The sequence below is a fragment of the Actinia tenebrosa genome, unplaced genomic scaffold, assembly GCF_029948245.1.
Source record: "Actinia tenebrosa isolate PJP-AT-01 unplaced genomic scaffold, QUT_ActTen_1.0 PGA_scaffold5__44_contigs__length_20552954, whole genome shotgun sequence".
Taxonomy (NCBI): Eukaryota; Metazoa; Cnidaria; class Anthozoa; order Actiniaria; family Actiniidae; genus Actinia; species Actinia tenebrosa.
Genome location: NW_028292582.1, coordinates 8,307,382 through 8,329,083, shown reverse-complemented (window position 1 = coordinate 8,329,083; position 21,702 = coordinate 8,307,382). Strand labels below are relative to the sequence as shown.

Sequence of the window (21,702 nt, the reverse complement as noted above, 5' to 3'; positions counted from 1 at the left end):
TTGATGTTAATCAGATAAGACCAGATACAATTGTTCCTGCCTCCTGTCATGGCTGCCATCACGTGATGGTGCAAAGTATCTTTTATTAAATTTCATCTCTAAGGGTGCCAGTGATTTATTTAACAAAGCAAAAGAAAAAAATCTATACTATAGAATGACACGTGGTCTAAAATGGGTAAAACATTACGCCAAGTAGAGTTGATCCATATACAAATGATTTGGCGCAAAGTGTTTCAGCATCGTATCTTGACAATATTTAATTCTTTTCCACACCTTAATCAACCAACTAATCTAAGCAAACTGCCCACTTTCTACTCAACAGTTCCTAATGGTTTGGGCTCAGTACACAGCTCAGTACACAACAAAAAGGTTGGTGAAGAATTTGTTGCATGTTGCTTACTAAGCTTGAAAATGTATTATATTGATATGTAAATAATGACAGCAAAGAAGAAAATATACCGCTTGACACGACGCTCATATTCAAATGCGGTATGTGCAACTACAGCTAATTTCAAAAAGGTTGGTGAAGGATTCGTTGAATGCTTACTAAGCATGAAAATGTTTTATATTGATATGTGAATAATGTCAGCCGCCATAGAAAATATGCCGTAAAAACGAGCAGACAAAGTTTGGTAAAATTGCAAGTTGTTTTGACCTTTCGCTGATTTCATTCACATTGCCCATGCTGGCTGAACAGCGACAAAACCTTTACCAACCCTTTTTTGAAATACCTGTATCTTTTATCGCTATTTTTAAATATAAAAGAATCAACAATATTTTCTACGAATAACATTTTTCTGTTCGAGGGAAACATTTCATCGTATGCAAAAGTCATAGCACAAATAACTTTGAATCTGTCATATATTAACGTTGCTCTTCGCATGCCGATTGAAAAACCCGCGTGGATTGTTCCAACAGGGTGAGATCTATTAGAGCCTTTTAACTGTAGATCATTGCGCTGGCAATTTAAAGCTGGTCGGTTGTTCTTGCTTCGTTTATGCGAAAGAACAACACTGCTGAAGAAACGATAATGCTCAATAAAAACAGCCAGCAGAAAAAGTTATCCAAAATGGACGCCGCCAACTGCCACTCATCTTTAGCTTTGGAATCTTCGTTTTCCTCCTTCTGCGCACGCGCAAGGATCTCTAAGTTTCTGGACATGATTTCTTGCTTGGCAAGGATTGCGTGAGCAATAACACTGCGGTCACAGGACGGTTCCGCCAACAAGTCGTCAAATCTATGCGTCGAGTACGGAGTTCCGCGCCTGTGCATTTCGTCATCAGTCTTTGAACTCATACTTAAGTTAGAGCCTTGATCTGTTGCATGTGGAAGTGGCTTCAAAGGGATATATCGCTTGTCTCGTCTTTGGTTCTTTTTACCGCACGAATCGCTTTGAAGCAACAAACTGTCTGTGATTCCATTTTCCATTTTGGAAGGTTTTTCGTTCTCTTTTGAGGAAGGTTTCTCAAGCGTCCCTTCGTCAGAGTCGTTGGGGACTTTACGGAAAAGTTTGCCCATGCATTGTATCACGATAAAATGAACCCATGGAGGCATTTTATGGACAGAAGTGCTGCAGAAATGATATTTTAGAACTACGCAAGTACCAAGAAGAGCGATGCCAACCTTGGGGGAAAAAAGGAAAGATGGATGCGATATTCTCACCAACAAAAACAATGTACGTTTTTGGTACATGTCACGAGAGAGAGCATATGTAAGTTTGTGGATTTTGAGCAAGTTGGAACATATAAAAAAGATTGGAAAGTGTGATACATGCTTCAAAACAGACTCTGTTCGCAGAGAGTATGTAAAGTAAGTCTGTATAATTAGGCAAGATCGGCAAACAACATAAATGAAATTATGACGCACGCTTGAAAGCAGACTCTTTAAAGTACGTAAGCAAGTTCGAAACAACAAAATTGGGATGCATGCTTCAAAGATTTTCTAAGAATACAATGAACGCGTTCGTACAATATAAATAAAAACTGTGATACATGGTTGAAAACAGACGCTGTAAAGTACGTTAAAGCAAGTCTGTGGACTTTGAGCAAGTTCGAAACGACAAAATTGGGACGCATGCTTGAAAAATTGCCTAAGAATACTGCGAATGTATGGCTTGGCACGAGTTGTAGGATATGGGTATATATTACACCACGCAGGCATTCTTCCTACCTCAAAGATTGAGCACGAGTAAAATATGCTGATAATCGATACTTCGTCGGAAGTTGGAGGTAAGATTTCGGCGACGATCAACATGAAAACAGTCATCGCCAGTAGGTTTGTGATGACGACGGAAATTCGTTCGCCAGAATCAGGAGGAAGATAGAAAGACAAGGACGTCAACACTGAAGATAATATTAATGAGAAAGTTGGAATCAAGGAAAAGCTGTTCTCATTTATATGGCCATCAAAATATTGCAGTTTTATTTAGCATTGATTATTTGATTTAAATGATCTTTTTTTTATTTTTATTCATTAGTGGATTGGATGAATTATTTAATTATTCGGTGATTCAGGGTTGACAACTCATTCATTTATCCACCCACCCACTCAGCCACCCAGCCACCCACTCAGCCACCCACCCACCCACTCAGCTAGTTAATTTAGTTTAATTTACAGTGGTTTTCATCAGCTCGTGAAATACACTTAAGCTTATTACATTATTATTACACTTATAGTACACTCAACAAAATTACTCGACTCTGATTGGTCAAGAGGAGTACAATTATAGCGTTAATTGTACTCCGTAGGAGTACCGAATTAAGTCGCTATGGCAACACGGCCAAAACAATGTCAAAACAATTATTTTCTATCATTTTGTACTTAAAAAACATATAAATAAAATTTTAAAGCCGTAAGAACTAATCTTTTTTATACATTTCAGTTGCGCGATGGACTGAAAATCGGTCGCCAAATAGACAAAGATGAACAGCGTCGCTTTGCATTTTTTACTGAAATTTTGTTGAGTGAACTATAAACAAAAAATCGCACGATCTTCTCGTACAATTTAGAATTAATAGACACTCGTAATGTTTTGAAAGTTCTTTAATTGTACTCGCCTAAAGGCTCGTGCAATTACAAGAACTTTCGAAACATTACTCGCGTCTATTAATTTCCAAATTGTACTCGAGATCGTGCGATTTCCTATACTAATTCTATTGCTTTCTATTGTGTTTTATAATAATAATAATAATAATAATAATAATAATAATAATAATAATAACAATAATGCTACTACTACTACTACTACTACTACTACTACTACTACTACTACTACTACTACTACTACTACTACTACTACAACAACAAATAACAACAACAACAACAACAACAACGATAATAATAATATTAATATTAATAATAATAAAGAAATAAATTCAGCTCTGTACTTACATACAATAACCAAACAAGGAATGATGAGGTTGAAGAGGAAGAACAACACTCTTCTTTTAATATGGATACGAAAAGTCACATCAGGGTATGGAGCCTTGCAGCAGTCATAATACTCTTCATTACGTTTAGCAGGTACGTCCACCAAGTCCCATTCTCCGTTCGGTACGAATTTTCCTGTCGCAGCAAAGGGGGCCTGGGCTCTAATGTCCAAATGAAAGCCATCAAAGGTCCAAGATCCAAACTTCAATCTGCAATACTGATAAACCAATGGGGTATAAACATATTATATTCATTAGAATGCAGTTTGTTTGGCTTTTACTAAGATAGCAATGCATTGTGGTCTAGCTCGGGTACAAATATATTTTCTTCATGGCTTATATGGTGATGATTATACTCAAGTTAAATTAGACATAGACATATTTTGTTCATCAGAATGCACCTTGTTTGGCTTTCATTAAGATAGCAATGTATTGTGGTCTAGCTCGGGTACAAACATATTTTCTTCATGGCTTATACGGTGATGATCGTACCTAAGCTAAAATAGAATGCATCTCGTTTATCGAACTCAGAAAAGAGTTATAAAGGGTTTTTTCCATTTACCTGTTCATCAAAAGGAAAGTATTGTATCTTGATTTTACAGGAGCTAGAAAGAATCACTGGAGCCAGCCACATGTTGGTGCCATCGCTTGATATAATGATACGAGTCTGGAAATTCTCCAAAGAGCCATCGGTGCCTGGGTCGGCACTACAAAGGAAAAAAGGTGAATAGAAATGTCAGTTTTAGACCTCTAAATACCGACCATAGACTTGTAGCAAACCTCTTGACACCGACCACTAAGGGCCATATATAGGATAGTATTAACCATACCTAAATTAAAGACTTCAAGTAAAACCTCTAGCTATCGACCATACTTAAAGTAAAACTCTCGATAGCCACCAGGTACTATTTCAAGACATATGGTTTGCATTCTACCAAGTAGATTTTTAGTGCAGGCATCCCAGCCACTTTTTAGACAAATTTGATAGGAAATATAGGCTGTGCAAGTTCTAAATATAGGAAAATATAGGATTTTTTTCCAAAAATATATGCACCTAATATAGGAGCTAAGATAGCTTTTCGGTGGCGTAACCAGGGATCGGGAGGGTGCACAGGCAATAATTGGCAGAACTAAAAAGCCATAAAAAAACAACAGCAAAAAAGGGCCATTTTATTTCCTTCGCCAAATATGCTAAACAGTGTAAAATATAAATGAATCACTCAGCAGTCGTCCTATTTATAGGAAATATAGGAGGTTTTCTTTAAATATAGGCTCTATATAGGATCCTATACAAATTATAGGAAATATAGGATATATAGGAGGTCTGGGGTGCCTGTTAGTGGCTGAAAAAGCCGCCATGTTGGTTGTTTTTAACAAAAAAAATAACGCTCACGTCTTCTATTGGGCAGTGTGTAGTTTCACTTACTTATTGTAGAGAACCAGATCCGGCTTCCATACTTGTTTAGGGCTTACATTGATGGATTTGATTCCCCCGTAATAAGTAGAGTTCCAGCGTAGAAATGGATTATTCCATATCTGAAGAAAAGAAACGCCTACAGTTAACTTTTTTCATTTTGAAAATTGAAAATCAATATCTAGGTTGAACGTTGAGGCTTTTACGTCAACTTATCATTGAAAAAAATTGTCTCTGAAGGAATTGGAATAGTGGATGGGTTTAATATTTCAGGGTTGTGATGGTGATAGTGATGATGATTATGATGATGATTATGATGATGATGACTAATGATGACGATAGTGGTGTTGATGATGATGGTGATCTTGATGATGATGAATATGATGATGATTATGATGATGATGGTGATGATGATGACTAATGATGACGATAGTGGTGTTGATGATGATGGTGATCTTGATGATGGTCGTGATGGTGATGATGATGGTGATAATGATGATGATGATGATGATGATACCAATAAGAAGAATAGTAATAATGATAGCAATGTTATTTCAGTGTTGAATCCGGACTCTCTAAGTTCATGCATGCACTTTCGTTCATGCATGTTTACTATTTACTTACTTGTCGTATCCACAAACTAGTCTTGATAATTTGATTCTTCTCATCCTACAGATAAAGAAACCATCAAAAAAACAAAGCAATGGACTATTGCTACTCTTGTTTACTGAACAAATAATCTATAACCCACCTGGGGCTCAAACTACTCAAACAAGATGTGCGTTACGCCATCGCCGCAAGGTTGGTGGTATTTAACATAAAGTTTCTTATAAGCTTCCATTGTTACGATGCGGACACACTAACCAGCGGGTATTGACATGAAAGAAACTTTAGCCAATCAGGAGAGATCAAAATTAGTATCATATTGACCTCAGCCAATCACGATTGATTGTTAGATTATTCCTTTTTTTCTTCTTCGACCTTGGTCGCGATTGGTTAACTCTTTCTTCAAGTGGTCCCGGTTATAATGTCTCACAGTAATACCACCAACATGGCCGCCATGTCTTTGTCATTTCACTGTCTTTGGAAAACTTGTAAACAAACAATATACCTCGTTACCTCGTACATAATGCTTTTCTATTTCAGACCACGTGTCATTCCCTTGAGTATCATTTCTTTGTTTAACGGTTGCGCATGAGAAGACAAATGAATATGGATACAACTCAAACAAAGAATCTTATTCTCAAGAGAATGACACGTGGTCTGAAATGGGAAATTATTACACCCTGGGAATGAGGCGTTTAATGACGTTTAATGGTTGCACATGAGAAGACGCATAAATATGAATACAGCTCAAACAAAGAATCTTATTCTCAAGAGAATGACACGTGGTCTGAATTAGAAAAACATTACGCCCAAGGTAGAGGTCTTTATAGAATTTCTTACCACGTCAATAATCTGATGCACAGAGACCCCTAACGTCACAGTAACATTATCCTGTTTCTTAAACACTGGTCTAAGGCCTGGATCATAGTTCTTGAACAAGTCTTCAGTGATTCGTTGTTCATCGAGATCCACATCATCTGTTCGTAGAATTCCGTTCCCTCTTGGAGCCTGGGACGATAGTCTTGTTGGGCGTGCCGGAGGAGTCTGGATACTAGCTGTTGTAGGACCTAGGAAATATTGATGTTATAATAAAAATAAATAATAAATATATTTATATAGCGCTCATATACATATATAAAGTTAGTCGTCACGTGACCGTGACAGTACCCAGTTCCTTTCGCGGTATTTTGACTGTGGTGTACTACTTTGTGTTCTGCATGTGGATTAAACCTAAAGCCATGCTCATGATGGTTAGTTCTGACTGCGTGCGGTCAGGGATTCAAAAATGTATAACAAAATAGCTAAGTAAAGAGGCTGTTTATTGACACTTGTCGTAATTTGATGATCCAGTACTAGCCAAATTAACTAGTCAAGTACTTGTCATCTGCGAGTACTTTGAATACCTTGCAAAAATTGTGGGTTTTCATCTCTTCTCTTGCCTTCTCCTTCTCCTTCTCCTCGACTCAAACACACAAAAAGGTATCCTCCAATTGACTTATTTATGGTCTGTTTCCATGGAAACAGTCAATTTCATGTGTCTTTTTTTTAAACTATGTTGCAAATACTAGCGAGAAGTATTAAGACTGCTGTAAATTGGATAATCCTATTATTGAAAGCTCACGAAATGATCTCACGATAAATGTTCCCTTATCGCACCTTTTTTGGATGCATTCCATTCTTCTCCAACACTTGTTGTCTATTACTTCTGAAACACGCGAAGCCTTCGAAGATTTCTAAGTCAGAATATTGTTCCTTCATTCAATCATTCAAATAAAGAATAAAATGAAATAAAAAATAAAACTAGCAATTTAAAGAATTCCATCAATATCTTTATCAATCGCTCATTATAAATTTGTCATTAGTGAACTTGACATTGTGTCTAGAACTGAGATTACAACATCCACATGATAATGTCTTGTTTACTTTGCGTAGGGATTGTTTAATCGCAGTGCGACCTCAATAAATTGATATTGGATTGTTGCGAACATGTTCCAGGTAACAGATTGTTTTACAAAGTTAAAACATTCCGAAAATTTGGTTCAAGTGCGACCCGGGCCTAACTGATAATATGATTCCACATCTTCCACAACAATAATCGTCCAGGTCCAGAGCCCTCTGGTTAACGATAGTCATAATGATGTGCGCGGGCACAACAAAACCGCAAATGATTATGGAGAGATAAAAGGCCAAAAAAAAGAGGAAGTTCTAAATCAATGCGGTTTAGAAAACAATACAATGGGCCTTTATCACACGGCGGCCATGTTTATTCTCATGAGAATAAAAACCTTTGTTTCCCCCGCATAAATTTATTCTCAAGCGGTTGAATTTGAGGCTACGCGTGGTGGAATCTATTGTTCAATCCAACATGGCTGCCGCGTGAATAAGGCCCATGAAAAGCATATAAAAGAAAGTAGGTGGGTCTTCGTGGTTGTTGTCGCTTCCTTTCGTTTGTTCTGCTTTGCGTTTTTGTGTAACTTTTGTGCTTTTTTGTGCGTTTTTGCACTTATATAACCAATCTTAAGGCTGTTTTACCAGAAGATACGAATTAACAGTCACAAACCTTAATTAATTCAACGCTTGTGGCTACTAGTCTTCTACATAAAGATTAAAAAAACTATTGTTATCGCTCAAAGAAATAAAGCACTTGACGTAAACTACACTCCTGAGGTGATGTACAGCAAGATAAGATCATTTCGTTTGCTACAGAAACCCAACGTTCAAAAATAGAATACTATACTATTTACTCTATATATCTACTTCCCTTGAAAAATGCCTTGTGAGAGCTGGTTCGTTTTGTATGATTAGTGCCAAAGGTTCGAGAAAATGATAGCAGATTTTTTTGAGTGAAATTCAAGGTACATTTTAGGGTACTGATCATTGATTGACTGATATTAAAAACAGATGGCATCGGAATATGCTAATGGATTGAATGTTTAGACCCTGGGGCTTTGAAAGAAACCCTAGTTATTGTGTAAAGAGCTTGGGAATCAAGCCGAAATATAAAGTGTGCTAAATAGGGGATAATTGTTTGTTTCTTTGGAGGAGATAATCGTAGAAAAATTGAACATAATCAAAACGATTTCGTTAGATTTGCATCAGTGTTGTTGAAAAATATGGTTAAATGCAATTTTTTACAACATTGTAGATGAACTAATAAGTGCTCGCACTAAACCCGTGAAACAAATACTAATTTTTAGTACTAAACAGTGACAATCAAACAATAGAAAACAAAGGATTCTGCATGAATTACTACTAATTAGTGCTAAATGCGTGCAAATGTAAAGGAAAGGAAAGGAAAGGAAAGGAAAGGAAAAGAAAAGTTTGGACATTTGTTTGCACAGGGTTCCCACTCATATCAAAAATTAAAATTCCCTGACTTTTCACTGACTTTTCCCTGACCAAAAGTAATTTTTCCATGACCAAGTGGCAAACTTCTATTTAGTACTTTTAATTAATAATTAATTAATCCATGTGAGGTAAAAAACTTTTAAAATTACAAACAAATAATGTACATGGACAATAGCAACAGCAACGAAAATTATCGCAGTTCTTTTATTGTTTTTGGTTTCTTTTGTAGGCATTCAGTCTCATGATTCGATGATTTCCTTTCTAAACTGTTTTCAGTTCCTTCTGAAGACGATCGATATTGTGCTCTTCCTTTTCCATTTCTTTTCTCTTTTCCCTTGATTTCGTTCGTAGGGCATTGGACTTCACAAGAACACCGAGGTCATTTCTCTTTTCTGCATCTGCAGCAAGTTCATCTGCTTCCTTAACGAGAGCATTAGCTGTCGTTTCAAGCCTATGCTTTTTCTTTCTGGCTTGTCTTATGTCTTCTTCAATTTTTCTTTTCAAGCCTTCTTTTTGGCTAATTTCTACTGATAATTTCTTAACTGCCAAACATGACTTGTATCTACCATGAGCATGTTTGCAAGAAGTGAGAAGCTCTTTTGTGATACATTCTTCAATAGGACAATCTAGACTTCTGATGCCACTGTGAGCTCTGCGAAAGCCAACCAATGTATCTTGGTGCATATTGTTGCTCATGATGTCTTTGTTGTCTGAGAATCCTCTCTCAACACATGATTGACCATGGGACATGATGAGCAGCATCTTCATTGTTAACCATAGGTCTGCATACTGTGGCTTCTGATGTAAGTATTCAGCTAGGAAAACATCAAGACCTTTGTCCGATGGGTCATAGGACCTAAAGTCATCTTTATGATACCTCCCAACATCAGCTATAAATGCCTTGTACTGCTGTAGGACAGAATCACAAAAGTGTGTAGATTTCAATTTGTGTGATATCAGCTGCTGCAGAACATTTGAGAACCGGGTTGTAGCAGATTCTGGGCTTGATGCTATGTACATGGGGTTTAGGGACACCAGATTCCTAGCCATTTTGTACTTCAAAGGGGATCTTTCCATTACTTTTCTAGATAATTGCTGCAGAAAGATGAGGCAATTGCTTTGAAATTCCAAGATTTGTAAAGGAGTGGCTTCCTTAGTACTCTCCATCTTTTGCATTGACATCTTTGCAGCAAATCCTATATCTACCTTCTTGGCTGGCAGAAGGTTGTCTTTCTTCATGACATCAATGTTAGCCAGTTTAGCACATGTTATTGCACCTTCCAGGACAGATTTGTTTACAAACTTGGTAAGGATTGCCTCGAGGATGGTTTGCAACTCTTGTGCCAGGAAAGGAACCATGGGCTGGTCAGTTTGAAATTTCTTCAAAAAAGGCTCAAGGATTCTTGCAATGCAAATAAAGAACTGAAGCTTTGCAACAATAAGTGGATCTTGAATGAATTCTTGCAGATTTTTGAAGGACTGGCTTGTAGGTATCTTGCTCTTTGGTAGTTTTGTCACTTCTGTAACATATGTAGCGGACATCTTCTTTCGTTCAGTGGGGACATCTAATTCAGTAATGGGTACACAACGCAAAACGCTCGTCGATTATATCAGCGATTAATTCTCGATAATCTTGATGTTCTTCAGTTATTTCATTCACAATAGACAGATTTATAATTACGAGGTTCACTAGAAATAAAAAGTTACAAATTAAAAGCCTATATCTTACGGAAAATCAAATATAATCTTGACATACCATATGGTGTACGTATTACGATCGTCTTGCTGCCTGTCCCGGCTTACATCCCATAATTTCAACTTATGAATATTAATAACCTACGCTAATTAGGAAATCAAATAGTTGTCGTCTACATTACTGGCCCCAAATGAGGCATTTCTTATGGATCATTTCTTAAATCATTGTCCTGACGACAATAACAAATTAATTTGGTTTCATAGCACAATTATCAATTAACTCAACAATGTTCTTGTGTAATTCGCTAACAGTGCTTCCTTGATTCTTGAGGCTTTAATCAACTCCTTCCAGCAAGCACAATTTGTGAATGGGACGGACCAACTCTGTCTTAGACGTCTTGACTCTTGCGGAGCGTACAAGTCCCTCCCTTGCCTTGTAAACTTCTAGTACACATGCCAGAGGCCACTGGCCCCGTTTAACGGTCTCGTCCACCACCAAAACAACATCACCTTTCGCTAGGTTCCTTTGTGGGGAGATCCATTTCTGCCTCAATTGTAAAGTTGGTAGGTACTCTTTGAGCCAACGGCGCCAGAACAGATTGGCTAGATATTGACACTGTCTCCATCGACGTCTGCCATAGTTATCAGAAGCCGTGAATACACCTAGAGGCATACTCGCTCCTGGACGCAGTAACAGGATATGGTTAGGCGTTAAAGGGGAGTCGTCCTTGGGATCATCACTGCAAGTTGTCAACGGCCTACTGTTAAGAATGGCCTCCACTTGCGTCATTAAAGTCAACAGGACTTCGTCTGTAGTAACTTGCTCCCTCAACAGGGCCCTTAAAATGGACCTTACAGATCTTATGATTCTCTCCCATATTCCACCCATGCTGCTGGCTCCTGGGGGATTAAACTTCCAGACGATTTCTCTCTGTTTTAGGAAACTCTCGATCTTCTGAACATTCCATTCTTGTAAAGATTTGCGTAGCTCTCTCTCACCACCCTTATAGTTAGTACCATTGTCGCTTCTGATTTCGATGGGTCTTCCTCTGCGATTCATGAACCGCTGCAACGCATTGATGAAGGAATCTGCTTCCAAGCTATGAGCAACCTCTAGATGTACGGCTCGTGATGTTAAACAAGTGAAAATGCATCCGTACCGTTTCTCTGTGCTCCGACCTCTTTTCACTAAGAATGGACCAAAGAAGTCTGTTCCAACAAATGAAAATGGTGGTTCGTCAGGGGTGAGCCTGTCAACTGGCAAGTTTGCCATCTGTTGGGATATAGGCGGGGCCTTACGTCTTCGGCAGTCAAAGCATGTCGTCAGCACACGTCTAATTAGGGATCTTGCGCTTACTATCCAATATCGCTGTCTTACAAGGGCCAGTAGGTGTTCTCTTCCAGCGTGGCCGTACAGTTGGTGATAATGTCTAATAACAAGCTCGCAGACAGGGTGGTTCTTCGGTAGAATTGGTGGATGTTTGGCTGCATCAGAAATTGGGGCGTTCTCTAAGCGGCCTCCAACTAATAAAACTCCTCCTTTAAGCACGGGGGCTAGCTTGAAAATGCAACTTGCCTTTGGTAGGGGTTTCTCTCTTGTGGAAACTTTGACTTTCGACTTCTCAATCTGTTTGCTCAAGATATTCACTTCCCTTGTGAAGCCTTGGCCTTGTACATCCTTGATAATCGCAACTTCTGCTTCTCGAATCTCTTTCACAGTTATTCTTCCTCTTGTAGCAGGCTTAACTTCAATATCATGCTTTGAACTTCTTAACTTGTTTACGAAGTAGTTTCTGAATCTCAGCATCCAGGCAATGGCCACCTTTAAGCGATACCAATCAGAGTAATGCTCGTACATTCGTTGCAGGAAGTTCTTTGAGTCCCTTTGCTGTGCCATATAGACCTGTCTCTCTCTCTTCACTTCTGGGTCGTCACTTGGTACCTCAGATATCTTGAGAACTGGTGCTGGCCACGAATCTTGGCCTTTCCATAAAAACTCAGGGCCGCACAACCATCGCCTTCCTTCGTCTCCTGTAATTTTCTCCGCGGTCAAACCTCTGGACGCATCATCCGCAGGATTGTCTTTGGTATTCACATATCTCCACTGCTTGGGGGTAGAAAATTCGTGAATGATAGCAATCCGATGTGCCACGAAGATGTTGAATCGTCTTGAGAAGTTGTTGATGTATTGAAGCACTGTTGTAGAGTCAGTCCAGAACGTCGACTCAGTCAGCGGCAGATCTAGCTCGGCTGTTAACATCTTATCAATTTTGACTGCTACAACGGCCGCCGATAGTTCTAAGCGAGGAATGGTCACTGGTTTTACAGGAGCGAGCCTTGACTTCCCGTTCAGGAACGAACAATGTACTTCCCCATTAATGTCAACCATCCGCAGGTACGATACGGTGCCATAAGCTGACTGGGAAGCATCTGCGAAATGGTGCAATTCATAGGTGACGATGTTTCCAAGGTCAGGTGACTTCAAGCATCTCGGTAGCTTCACATTTGACAGTCTTGGTAGGTCTTCTAGCCATCTCTTCCACTCAACGAGGTTATGTTCAGGGATTGGGTCATCCCATTTTAATTGCTGTCTACAAAGTTCTTGCAAGATTAGCTTGGCTAACAGGACGAATGGAGCAGCGATACCCAATGGATCATACACAGAACTCGTTATGGATAACATCCCACGTCTTGTAAGAGGCCTTTCCTTTACCTGTGTCTTAAATCCGATGCAATCTTTCTCGACATCCCATTCAACTCCTAAGGCTCTTTCCGTCGGAAATCGTTCAAAGTCTAGTTCCTTTACAGCCTTAGCTCTTTCAGATTCAGGTATCGACTTGAGGACTTCTTTACTATTGCTCATCCACTTTGTGAGACGAAATCCTCCTCGTCGTAGCAGTTCAGTCACTTCAGATGCAGTTCGTATAGCGCCTTCAACAGTACTTGTCGACTTCAGCATATCATCCACATAGAAGTTCCTATGCACGATGTTCACAATCTCATCATTAAATTCGGTTTGATTGTCGTCAGCTGTTTTTCTGAGTGCAAAATTCGCACAACTTGGCGAAGACGTTGCACCGAAAATGTGGACTAGCATTTGAAAATTTGCTGGCTGTTGACTAAGATCTCCATCAGGCCACCAAAGGAATCTAAACATGTCACAGTCCTTGGGCTCAACCTTGACTTGCAAAAACATAGCTTCGATATCTGCTGCTAGTGCTATGGGCTCTTCGCGAAATCTAGTAAGGACGCCTACGAGATTGTTCGTTTGATCAGGTCCTTGCAATAGTTGGTCATTTAATGACATGCCTTTCCATTTGGCGGCGCAGTCGAATACCACGCGTAGCTTCTTGGGGGTAATCACAGCATGGTGGGGTAGGTACCACACTCTCTTCTGGTCAAAATTCTCGTTGGGAAGGCGACGGGCATAGCCCTTAGTCAGATGGTCATCTATAACTTCTTTGTATTTCTCATAAAGTCCAGGATCGTTCAGGAATCTTTGTTTTAATGTTGCAAGTCTAAACTCAGCCATCGGTCGATTGTTCAATGTACAATAACTGCTGTTTCTCCACGGCAGGGCCATTTGGTAGTGACCCTCAGATAAAACCGTGCTTTCCTGCATGATAGACAACGCTCTTTTATCTTCTGCTGACATGCATTCTTCGGAACTTAGTACTGCATCTCCGAAATCGGTCCTCCAGAATCTTTCAACTTGAGCCTTAAGCTCATCACCATGGGAAGATATGTAGTGTGCGTTCAAGCTTTGTTGATGCCTAGACTCAGTCATCGGTCCTACGATGGTCCATCCAAGGAGTGTCTTGACCGCATACGGTTCCTTCCGTTGTCCTCGTTTCTCTTCTAACGCCCAAAAGGCTTCAGGCGTATCATTGCCGATGAGTAAAGTAACTTCATCAGTGTCTATTTCAGGTATTTGTATTTCTGCTAGATGTGGCCACCTACGAATGTCTTCATCTCTGGGTGCACCTTCTGTAGTGATGTGCAATTTTTTGACTGTCCATACGGTCGGTATCTCGACGACATTGTCTGAGTCAAGAGCTGTAACTTCCAAACTCGCGGTTAATCCCTTTCGCTGAACGTTTGCCTTTTCGATAGTTGTCAACGAGAATGTTCGTTCGGCGCCTTCGATTCCCAGCTGTTCTATTAGGCGTTTCTCGCACAATGTCGTGTCGGATCCTTGGTCCAAAAGAGCGTAGGTGACAACAGATCTCTGACCTTTCTTTCCACGAACCTTTACGGGCACGATTGGAAGACATACTCTTTTCTCCTTGGCAAGAACATCGACGCTGTTTACGCTATCAGCCTTGACGACATTATAATTTTTAGCACTGTTCGTATTGTTACTTGAATCCTGGCTCGGCTGTTGATTAAGGTTAGAGCTGTTCGGTGGATGCAGCAACGTGTGGTGTTTTCCCTCACAGGAATCCACTTCACACTGTTTTTTCTGATAGCAATTCTTTGCTCTATGTCCTCGCTTAAGGCAGTTGTCACATAACCCTTTGTCTCGAACAAACTTCATTCTTTCACCTTGCGTCTTCTTCTTAAATTCATCGCAGCTTGTGAGAAGATGTGCTTGGGCACAAAGACCACACTTTACCTGGTCGTTTAAAGTATATGCGGCCCTCGAAGCTAATTGTGAATCCTTTGTTGTTGCCGTCACTTTCGGCGTTTCTGCTTGGTGTGTCGCTAGGGTGGTAGCTCTTGGCGGCCTTGGCGTGTTCTGAAACGGTTTACTTCGGGGTCGCATTCTGTCCCTGGACGTGTCCTTTGAGTCCATAATCTGTCCGAAAACAGGATCATTTGCGGCCTTTGCTCTCTCAGACAAAAATTCGGACATATGGTCTATGCTGGGTTTTCCTCCTCCGCTTCGTATCACTCTAGCCTTCTCGAGCCACCTAGCCTTTAGGTGGACAGGGAAACGTTCTGCTATTTTCTTCAAGTTGTCAGCATTGTTCAAGTCGTCATAATATCCAACGGCACGTAGAGTTAATTCACAGTCCTTTAACTTATCGGCGAAAACTTGCAGGCCTTGTCTATCAGACGCCCTCAGCGGGGGTCCCTCAGTTACAAGATCAATGTAGGCCGTGGCTATGACATAAGGTTCGCCGAATCTTTCAAGCAATAACGTTCGTGCTGTGAGGTAGCCGTCGGTAGAGTCCAATACTACACAGTTCTTGATCACTTCTTTCGCCTTGCCCGTACAATATTGCAGTAAATAATTCAATCGTTCTCCGTTATCCTCAGTCTTTGCTTCAATGTTCTGTTCGTAGTTGCGAATAAACCTCCAGTAGTGTAATGGGTTTCCATCAAAGGTTAATAGCTCTGGTTTAGGAAGCATTAAAGCGTTGGTCATGGCGCTGGTGATCCTTTCTTGCTGCTTTATCAGTTGACTGAGGACCTTCTCATGGACTGCTGGCTTAGGTGGTTCATCGTTATTGGCAGTGTCGCTTAGACGGTTATCATAATCAGCGACGTAGAACTCGGGTGTGTTCAGGTCCAGCCATGCCTGTGGTGTCGGTGCATGTGCAGCATGAACAAACTTCGGTTTGGGCTTCCTGTGTACTACATCAGGCCATTCTGTCGTCGTAAACGGGTTACTTGAGCTTCCCCTTGTCGGTGTTGCTAACGAACTGCCAGGCGTCTGGGCCATCGGGGCTGCGAATGGGTTAGTGGAGATCGGTGTTATCGGAGTTGCAAACGGGTTCACAGGGAGGCGCTGTCTAAAGTCTGCAACTCTAGTCGATTCCTTTGGGGCACTTCTTGGTGTGGAGCCAAAGGGGTTTGAACCAGGTAACACGTCGTCGTCGTCGTCGTAAAAATTGTATAGCTCAACTCGTTCGGCCCTTTCATAGATTTTTAGTTCAGTGTTTCTTTGTTCCATTTCGTGTTGAGCTTTTAGTAATGTGTGTCGACGTTTTATTTTATTGACTTGAATTGCCTCCTCTAACCGCAATTTCATCGTCATCTCTTCAATTCTTTCTTGCAATTCTTGCTCTTCCTTCAACTGTCTAATCTTAAGCTCGGCAACAGCTTGATCTGCCCTCGCTTTCAACTTTAACTTCGTTGCTGTACTTGATTGGGAACTTTCGTTAGAGCCTGCTTGGCTACTAGAATCGCAGGGTTCGACAAGAGGCAGATCAAAGTCAATGAACGGTCTTTTGTTCCGGTGGGTCCACGCATCAATTTCTCCCTCAATGTCTTTTTTAGCTTCTAGCTCTCTACTGTAAATGCCTTCAGCTTCTTCAATATCCAACTGTTCCTTCAAGCATTCTAAGTGCTGTTGACAACACCGTTCGAAGTTATCAAATGTGTTCAATATTTTCTGCCTTATCCTCAGAACGGTATCAATATCATTGAAATTCTCTGATTTCATCACTTCTTTTATATTTCGATAATTCTTTGTCAATTGGCCAATATATCCCGATCTTGAGCGTCTTAGAGCTTCAGCTCTCTCTTCTCTCACTCCGTCACAACTTTCACGATCAGCGGGCTTCTTGCGTCTTGCCGGCGGGCTTCCTGTGTCATCATCCATCGCTGCACATGGAAATTCGAGGAATTCACAAGCCGTACGATTCTTGTAAACACTCTTCGGAGATGAAATAAACGCTGGATAACTGCAGAATCAAGCTTAATAAATGTCCATCAGTCGGTGAATGACATATGTGAACAATAATGTAGCGGACATCTTCTTTCGTTCAGTGGGGACATCTAATTCAGTAATGGGTACACAACGCAAAACGCTCGTCGATTATATCAGCGATTTAATTCTCGATAATCTTGATGTTCTTCAGTTATTTCATTCACAATAGACAGATTTATAATTACGAGGTTCACTAGAAATAAAAAGTTACAAATTAAAAGCCTATATCTTACGGAAAATCAAATATAATCTTGACATACCATATGGTGTACGTATTACGATCGTCTTGCTGCCTGTCCCGGCTTACATCCCATAATTTCAACTTATGAATATTAATAACCTACGCTAATTAGGAAATCAAATAGTTGTCGTCTACAACATATTTCTTGATATCTGGCCAGATAAGCACTGCTCGTTCTGCCACTGGCAAATCTTCCAGCCACCTTGTTCCACAAAATCTTAGTGGCCATTTAGAACTCCCAGATAGAGCTTCATAATCTTCTCTTTTAGCTGGTGAATCTGAAAATGTATACCAGAGAGATCTAAGGAGTTTATCAAGTCTCCAACCTGTGGCTGTAGCACCATACTTAAATGCCTCATGTACCACATGTAACCCACAGGCACCAATATTAATAAGCTTCGGAAGATCTGGATCAGTCTGTTCTCTATCTTCTAATAGGTCCTCAAAAAATTTCCAATTGACGTTTGGCCCGTCCATGGATACCTGGACAAGGTTGACAGGGTTTAGCTTTTGTAGAGCTAACTTGAAGCTTTCAAGTAAATCCACAGCTCTTGTATGACCAAGGAACTGGGAATCAATGTATCTGGATACAACTCTATTCTTTTTAATGTCCCAAAAGCGAACAATCAGATCCATTTGCTCTTTCTGGATCACTTTGTTTAATGATTCATCAAATGAGATAACATACATTGTTCCTTGTTCTTGAAGTTTTTGAATTAATTCATCATGAAAATATGGGGCAATGCCAAAGCAAATTAAGTATGTACACTTTGTTGCTCCACATTGGAATTGTTTGGCAATGAGACTGTCTGGGAACATATTAGAAAACAACTTGTCAGTGCCTGCACTACTATTACAGGAATAGTGAGACATGAGGACTTTTATGGCCCAAAGTACCTCTGCTCTTAGTGTTTCATCTTTGATAACAAAGCTTTTAATTGTGCCTTTAGAGGAAGAATCAGACACACCAGCACCTTCAGGAAGATCAGGGGGAGGAGGCGGTACAGTCATTGTACTATCTACTGTAGAAGAGGCCATTTTACTAGATTCTTGGTTTTGAACATTGACAAAAGAGTTCAGATAGTTTTGTTGAGCTGACACACCCACTCTCCAAATGTGTTTCTTTCCTTTAGCATGACTAATCAATGCTTGTTTTCCCATATTTCCAAGTTCAAATGTAACAGAGCATATTTTACACCTTGCTTTAGTTGATTCTTTCACGTGTGCAACCCATGCAAATAGTGGGTCTTGAAGCCATAGCTTATTAAATACTGTTCGCTTTGCATTACTCATCTACAAATTAACGAAAAAGAAAAATCAAGCGTACTTGTAAATGAATTTAAGCAAAATCCTGATGTGAATTTAACTCTTTAACAAGTCAAATGTGTATTAAGCTTATCATAAGTGCTTTAAAATGATGAAAACTATTAGCCAATGCTAGAAAAAACTATAAAAACTAACTTTTATTTAACAAAAACACTTTGAATATATATAATTAAAAGTTTTGTTAAAAATGATTGAAAAGAAATCCATAAAAAATAGTATTCCAATAGCATTCCAACACTACCTTCGCTAGCATTCCAAGATGGCCGACTAAAACTCGTACCCAGTTTCACCACAGGGAATCCACAACTGGTATCCAACTCACCTTTTCATGTTTTACCACAGGAAATCCAAATAAATAAAAATATACATCGGGAACATTTGGGAAGTTTCGTTTGGGAGTGAAATTACAATATTATCGCCAAGAAGAATTTGAGAATGATGACAAAAATTCCCTGACTTTTCCCTGACTTTTTAATAAATTGCAAATTTCCCTGACTAAAATCCAAATTCCCTGACAATTCCCTGACCTTGAAAAAAAATCAGAATTCCCTGACTTTTCCCTGACCGTGGGAACCCTGTTGCAGCAAAGAAAAAAAAATCTAGATAGAAATCGAGAAGTTACAGGGTCATCTGTAAAGAATGTTTAAGGGTGTCTGGCATGGAAATACTTATGCAACAAGTGACAAACCAAAGGTTAAATGAACCCCTTATCGACTCCCCATATCATGTACTTAAGAATGCTCAAGACTTAACCTGATGAGCGCTAAGAACCAGTGTCTAAATCCTTTATTCTACTCTCTGTAGACCTGCTAGACAAATGATCACTTCCCAGTATAAGCACGAAGCTAAACAATCCATGTTTGAGCTCCAGAAGTACATTTGTTGTTTCTCAAGCGGTAAAAAGAAAGCGATAGTTTATAATAGTCATTCTGTGGATGGATCTGATTATTGATAAGTTAAACTTACATTCCATACGATGTAATAAACACTCGCATGTGTTCCAATAGGCTCACAACCTCAAGCGAATGAGTAGTTCCACAAATATTAAAACAAGCTAGTTGAAGCTAATGAATCATACAGTGATTCTGGAACTCAACTACGTAATTTAAAAAACATCCTTTTGCCTATGGAATGACAATGAAATAAATAAAATAATTTCTCGCAATCTCACTCCGCAGTCTTCTGCAAATGACCTGCTCCAAAAACATTTTAATAAAGAATACTCTGAATGTTACCCAGCGAGAGAATCTCTTTTTCACTCTCCTTCTGCCAGCAGGGTAGGTATACATGTCTGAGAGTTAATTAGAAATGTCTAGATATCGTGATGTTCATGGAACTCAAAAATGTGTCAATTATCTAATTAGGTTGAAATATCCATGAAACAGATAAGCCTATATTTGTCTGAAAAATCCATGTGCTGTCAATTTGTTCACGAAAGCACTCTTTTTTTCATGAAGACAAATGCAAAGAAAAGATGGTTTTAAAATATTGTCTGCAAATGATACATCTGAGTAAATTATAGCTCAACTAGAATTCAGTTTTCGTTCGTTTACTCGCAAACGTGGTTCTATAAGAAAAAACCTTGGTAATTTTTGTTTTATGGCATTCGTTTGGGTAGAACTGCCCACGAGCAGACGAAGTATATGTACGATATATGAGTGTATTGTTCGAATGTCTTAACGTGCAGCAATACTTGAATTCAATAAATGAATGAAACAGAAATTAATGATACGTGTTTTTTGTATCTTAGTGATATTTGTATTTCTGACCTGAGCTGGTATTGATGGCCAACGAAGCTTCCTCTATCATCAACACAACGCCAAACCCAACCAAGGCGAACGCGAAACGACAGTCCATTGAAGAAGTTTTCCAATAGATGTACGTTATAATTCACAAATCTGTGGTTTCACTTGGTAGCCTCGATTCACAGACTTCCTGCGAAGATATCAAATTAATTAATATATTTTATGCTCACACTCCGCCAACAGTTATCAATAAACGTAACGTTCAGTTAATTACGATATGTGTGATCTATTAACACTTTGTAAAAGTGATATCCAAACAACGTTATTACCTATCTCAATTAGTTGCTCGTTAGTGGATTGAATTACAACTTGATTTCCAAAGGAATTCAAGCTTCGATAACGAAGGAATTTCTCCGGTCTTTGAGGAGAGCGAGGATAGAGAAAGGATCTACATAACATCGCCTACTTTAGGATAATCACAGCAGTAGCTGTTGATACTCATAAGTAAAACCATAAAATTCACAAAAACACTCCTGGAGAATTTTTTCCAATTTCCTAATCATGGCATTTTAAAAAATATGTCAACCAATGAACATTATTAAAAATGAGAAACTTATTTAGGCAAAAAACGTGCGAAAATAATAAGAATTTAAGTAGCAATTTATTCATGTAAAATATATAAATATTTGGAAAGCATTCTTGAAATTTCTGTATCTGCGATAGATTTTATTGTTAGCCTTTGAACTTCATGTATTGACAACGCTTTTTTTTTGAAAAGCAATGAAGATTGGAAGAACAAAGACAATAATGATGTCTTAAAACAGAAAGGCTTCACAACCTCTGTTAACCAAAGGTCGGTCTATACTTCACGCCTTTTCATTTTATGAACATTTGTATACTCCTTCCACTTAAATCTTTGGATTCCAGCAAGAAATACGTAGACTTATGACCACAATATGTAACACTCTGCAATCATTCCAAGAAACATTTGCCTTCGTGTTGATAACAGTGAACAATAGCTGACACTTGAATCAATCATTAACAATTTGAAGAAGTTCATTTGTGGCCATTGTTCGTTTTACTCACGTGGTCTCCCTATTACGAGATGACGTTTTACCCCGTCTCTAGACCATAATAATCCTTTTCACACTGCTTTTGTTCTTTAATTATGACTATTGTTCCTGTATTCTCTAAGGAATCAAAAATTTTAATATGAAAGAATTTTAAAAGCTATCATGGTA

At 39.2% G+C, this 21,702-nt stretch overlaps 2 protein-coding genes, 2 long non-coding RNA genes and 1 pseudogene across 4 annotated transcripts; 2 read left to right on the top strand and 3 right to left on the bottom strand.

The window, feature by feature from the left end:
• Positions 1–30: 30 nt before the first annotated feature.
• On the bottom strand, positions 31–20,606 carry LOC148906461 (neuronal acetylcholine receptor subunit alpha-10-like). Its single transcript, XM_089037311.1, has 8 exons — positions 20,486–20,606; positions 6,289–6,515; positions 5,467–5,511; positions 4,855–4,964; positions 3,991–4,135; positions 3,391–3,646; positions 2,170–2,342; positions 31–1,623 (listed from the first exon to the last, which is right to left on the bottom strand). The coding sequence occupies exons 1-8, from the start codon at positions 20,571–20,573 to the stop codon at positions 967–969; spliced, it is 1,701 nt and encodes a 566-aa protein (XP_088893437.1). The 5' UTR covers positions 20,574–20,606; the 3' UTR covers positions 31–966.
• On the top strand, positions 285–20,731 carry LOC116290537 (uncharacterized). The gene is made up of 3 exons (XR_016121208.1): positions 285–369; positions 19,895–19,993; positions 20,467–20,731. It is a non-coding gene; the product is annotated as an uncharacterized LOC116290537 (long non-coding RNA).
• Positions 4,032–6,775, top strand: LOC148906464 (uncharacterized). Its single transcript, XR_016121209.1, has 2 exons — positions 4,032–4,151; positions 5,518–6,775. It is a non-coding gene; the product is annotated as an uncharacterized LOC148906464 (long non-coding RNA).
• On the bottom strand, positions 8,793–18,581 carry LOC148906462 (uncharacterized; annotated as a pseudogene).
• On the bottom strand, positions 10,334–17,503 carry LOC148906463 (uncharacterized). The gene has a single exon (XM_089037310.1). It carries the CDS (start codon positions 17,039–17,041, stop codon positions 10,826–10,828), a length of 6,216 nt encoding a protein of 2,071 aa, XP_088893436.1. The 5' UTR covers positions 17,042–17,503; the 3' UTR covers positions 10,334–10,825.
• Positions 20,732–21,702: the final 971 nt, after the last annotated feature.

Coding starts and splice junctions, on each gene's coding strand:
- LOC148906463 (XM_089037310.1), bottom strand. CDS start 17,041: ATGGATGATGACACAGGAAGCCCGCCGGCAAGACGCAAGAAGCCCGCT.
- LOC148906461 (XM_089037311.1), bottom strand. CDS start 20,573: ATGGACTGTCGTTTCGCGTTCGCCTTGGTTGGGTTTGGCGTTGTGTTG. Junction 4,136..4,854: donor GATCTGGTTCTCTACAATAA/GTAAGTGAAACT, acceptor TTTCCTTTGTAG/TGCCGACCCAGGCACCGATG. Junction 3,647..3,990: donor ACTTTCCTTTTGATGAACAG/GTAAATGGAAAA, acceptor TTGGTTTATCAG/TATTGCAGATTGAAGTTTGG.